The 3,711-nt window shown below is 41.5% G+C and overlaps 1 protein-coding gene across 1 annotated transcript; it reads left to right on the top strand.

The window, feature by feature from the left end:
• Positions 1-1,980: 1,980 nt before the first annotated feature.
• Positions 1,981-3,354, top strand: LOC124852085 (E3 ubiquitin-protein ligase TRIM35-like). The gene has a single exon (XM_047340590.1). The coding sequence runs from the start codon at positions 1,981-1,983 to the stop codon at positions 3,352-3,354; it is 1,374 nt and encodes a 457-aa protein (XP_047196546.1).
• Positions 3,355-3,711: the final 357 nt, after the last annotated feature.

The raw sequence follows: 3,711 nt of genomic DNA, 5'->3' as shown, positions 1-3,711 counted from the left end.
ATAAGGGACCAGAGCAGGGATTGGACGCTCAATACCGACGTTTTGAATCTGTGTCGAGATTCTGAAGAGATTTAGATACAGAAACAATGCTCTTCAAGGCACAAGGCTCTTATTTTGAAACATAAACAGGAAGCATTTGGGTAAAGCTCACGAGTCACGTCACGTTTTGTCTCTTGATGCATCGTTCATCTTTATTTACAGTCTATGGTTTGAAGATTTGCACCAAAACTAACCAGATCTAATCTAAATTAAGTTTTAAATGACATCTGTCGTTGCCACTCGTCAATAAATGAATCGTTTCGATTAAAGAGGCATCGAAATATCTTAGTGATGTCGTCTGAGCTTTGATCATATACATTTTTACTCTGCTATAATTATTAAATGTTTCCCACACTCAGGTTGCACAGAGCAAACAATCCAAAGTAATTGAAGTCATTTTAATAACGATGTGACCTTTGGTGATACAGACGGGAATCAAACAGCGGAGCAGCTTCTGGTTTGTTGTGTTCATGCCGCTCTGCTCCCGATTCAAGATCAGAAGAGTGAAGAAGACTGTGCTTGTTGAATCCTTTGAAACTAATATGGCTGCAGAGACGTGAGGAGGACAGTGAAGAGCTGCAGCGGGTGAAGTGTGGAACTGTTCGTGAGACCCCTGCTTCCCCTTCACACGTGCACTGGACCCTGATCTGGTCTGAGAAACATCCTGAGCTGCAGAAGACGGATTGTTAAATCTTTTTCTTCTTGTGTTTTAACTATATTACGGTTCATGGTGTAGCTGAGGATACAATAAACTATATAAAGATGGACGTCGCTTCCTCCAACTGTCCAGAAATGTTGCTAAAATATCCGGTTACGAACGCTGCCATCTTGCATCCTATTATTATTATTATAAAAATAATATATATATATATTTTTCTTCATATTTTGATTACTTTGTATCTTGTTATTATTATTAGGGCCCGAGCACCGACGGTGGGAGGCCCTATTTAAATTGTAAGGATTATTAGTTATTTTTATTATTATCATTTTTTTTCAGGCAAATGAATTGTCTTTTTGAGGGCTTTAATTGTTATTATTATTCTTTCGTCACAGTAACATCTAAACAGGCCTGTGTGGTGTCCAGTGCGTTCATGCTTCAAGAAGTAATGAACCAACACATGACTGGTTGGAGGATTAATATCAAGACAGTGACCACAGGAACATCAGCAGTGCATTAGATCACAGTTTATGATGAACTGAAGCAGGATATAAGGATTTTTTACATAATCCTATTTGGCTTCTTTTTTATATATATTTTAATATTAATATTAAATATGTTTCTGACAAACACATTTATTGAATGCCCAAAGTCACAACATATAATGCTGTCACAATTTTTACTGCACTCACACAAATTAATGAGCAAATTTGACTTGATTTGAATTTATAAAACCCTCTTTTCAGTTTCTGACATTGTTTCCATTTGTTTGCACTTTGCTTCTGTCTCTTTAATGTGACTTCAGCTCTGCAGTTAGTTCTCCCCTGCACTTCCTGTTAATATTTAATTTTCCTCTGAACTCTGAACACTCAGCAGATCACAATCATATTCAAGCAGCTATTTTACAACCAAGTCTCTTGTCTGTGTGAGCTTGTTGCTGGCAAATGACTTTTGACCAGTTATCAAGTCCAAGGCTCTTATTACTTTTTACAATCGTGTTGACACACCTGAGAAACCAGGACACGTCTGTTCCTCCCTGAAGAGACGCAGGCTGAAAACCAGACGATCACATTCACCTTCCAAACCAAACTGAACCAAACCGGACCAAACGTCCTGAGTGAGTCCAGCTACAGGAGAGAAGAGTCAAACTACAACCTGCCGACGCTCCACACACTGACCGTGAGTTTAACAAACACCTCGACTCAGAGAGGAAGTAAACCTCAGTGAAGTTCGTGGAGCTGTGACTGACTGACTGTCTGTTTTCAGCTTCACCTGGAGACTCAATGGCTTCCAGATTAGAAGAGGATCTCTGCTGTCCCGTCTGCCATGATGTCTTCAGAGATCCTGTCATTCTGTCATGTAGCCACAGCTTCTGTAGAGACTGTGTGAAGAGCTGGTGGAAAGACAAAGAAGTAAAAGAGTGTCCACTTTGTAAGAGAAGATCTTCAAAGTTCGAACCACCTAACCTGGCGTTAAAGAACCTGTGTGAGACCTTCTTACGGGAGAGAGATCAGAGCTCTTCACATCCTCTCTGCAGTCTGCACTCAGAGAAACCAAGACTCTTCTGTCTGGACCATCAGCAGCCAGTGTGTGTCGTCTGCAGAGATTCAAAAAAACACAGCGACCACAGACCCATCGATGAAGCTGCACAACAACACAAGAAGCAGCTTCAGGAAACTCTGGAGCCCTTGAAGGAGAAGTTACAGTGTTTTGAACGTGTTAAAGTAGAGTTTGAACAAACAGGAGAACACATTAAGGTCCAGGCCGGACTCACAGAGACGCAGATCAAGGAGCAGTTTAAAAAGATTCACCAGTTTCTGGAGGAGGAAGAGGAGGCCAGGATGGCTGCACTGAGGGAGGAAGAGGAGCAGAAGAGTCGGATGATGAAGGAGAAGATTGAGTCTCTGAGCAGAGACATAACGGCTCTTTCAGACACAATCAGAACCACAGAGGACGAGCTGAGAGCTGAAGACGTCCTGTTCCTGCTCAACTACAAGGCTGCAGTGGAACGAGTCCAGCAGCACCCCCTGCTGGATGATCCACAGCTGGCCTCAGGAGCTCTGATAGACGAGGCCAAACATCTGGGCAACCTGAGCTTCAACATCTGGAACAAGATGAAGGACAGGGTCTCCTACAGTCCTGTGGTTCTGGACCCAAACTCTGCTCATCCAGTACTCGTCCTGTCTAAAGATCTGACCAGTTTGAGAGGAGGAGAGAAACAGAAGCTTCCTGACAATCCAGAGAGGTTTGATCATTACTTCTCAGTCCTGGGATCTGAGGGTTTTAACTCAGGGACTCACAGCTGGGACGTCCTGGTTGGAGACAGTACATGCTGGTTACTGGGTGTGTCAGAAGAGTCTGTCCAGAGGAAGGGAGACAAACTGTCTGGATACTGGGGAATAAGGTTCTATGAAGGTAAATACTCAGCAGTGTCACCATCAGCATCATCTGTTCTCTCTGTGCAGAAGATCCAGAGGATCAGAGTGAAACTGGACTGGAACAGAGGAGAACTGTCGTTCTCTGATCCTGATACTAACAAACACATTCACACCATCACACACACTTTCACTCAGAAGATGTTTCCATGCTTTGGCACTAGAGATCCCTTGAAGCTGTTACCTGTGAATGTCTCTGTGACGCTGGATCAGAGCAGTTAGAGATAAAGATTTTATTCATCATGTTTATTTCTTCAAGAGAAATCTGCTGAATTTAAATGTTAAACTCATTATTCTAAAGCTTTGTTTATTTCTCCTTTAACTCATTTTCATTTCTCCTGTCGACTTTTCCACGTGTGTAAAAAGATTTCATTATTTTCTGATCTTTATCTTTGGTTTGTTTTTTATTTTCATGGAAAATGTTTTCTATCATTTAGATTTTGTGTGGATCCATGAAGTCGAGCAAACTGATGAAGATCCACATAAAAACACATTTATCAATAACAGCTGATCATTGTTCACATTCAACAAACTTTATTAAAACTCACACATGAGACATGATTCATGTTTAATCACATA

This window comes from Hippoglossus stenolepis, chromosome 7 (assembly GCF_022539355.2).
Source record: "Hippoglossus stenolepis isolate QCI-W04-F060 chromosome 7, HSTE1.2, whole genome shotgun sequence".
NCBI lineage: Eukaryota > Metazoa > Chordata > Actinopteri > Pleuronectiformes > Pleuronectidae > Hippoglossus > Hippoglossus stenolepis.
This window is presented reverse-complemented; position numbering and strand designations above follow the sequence as displayed.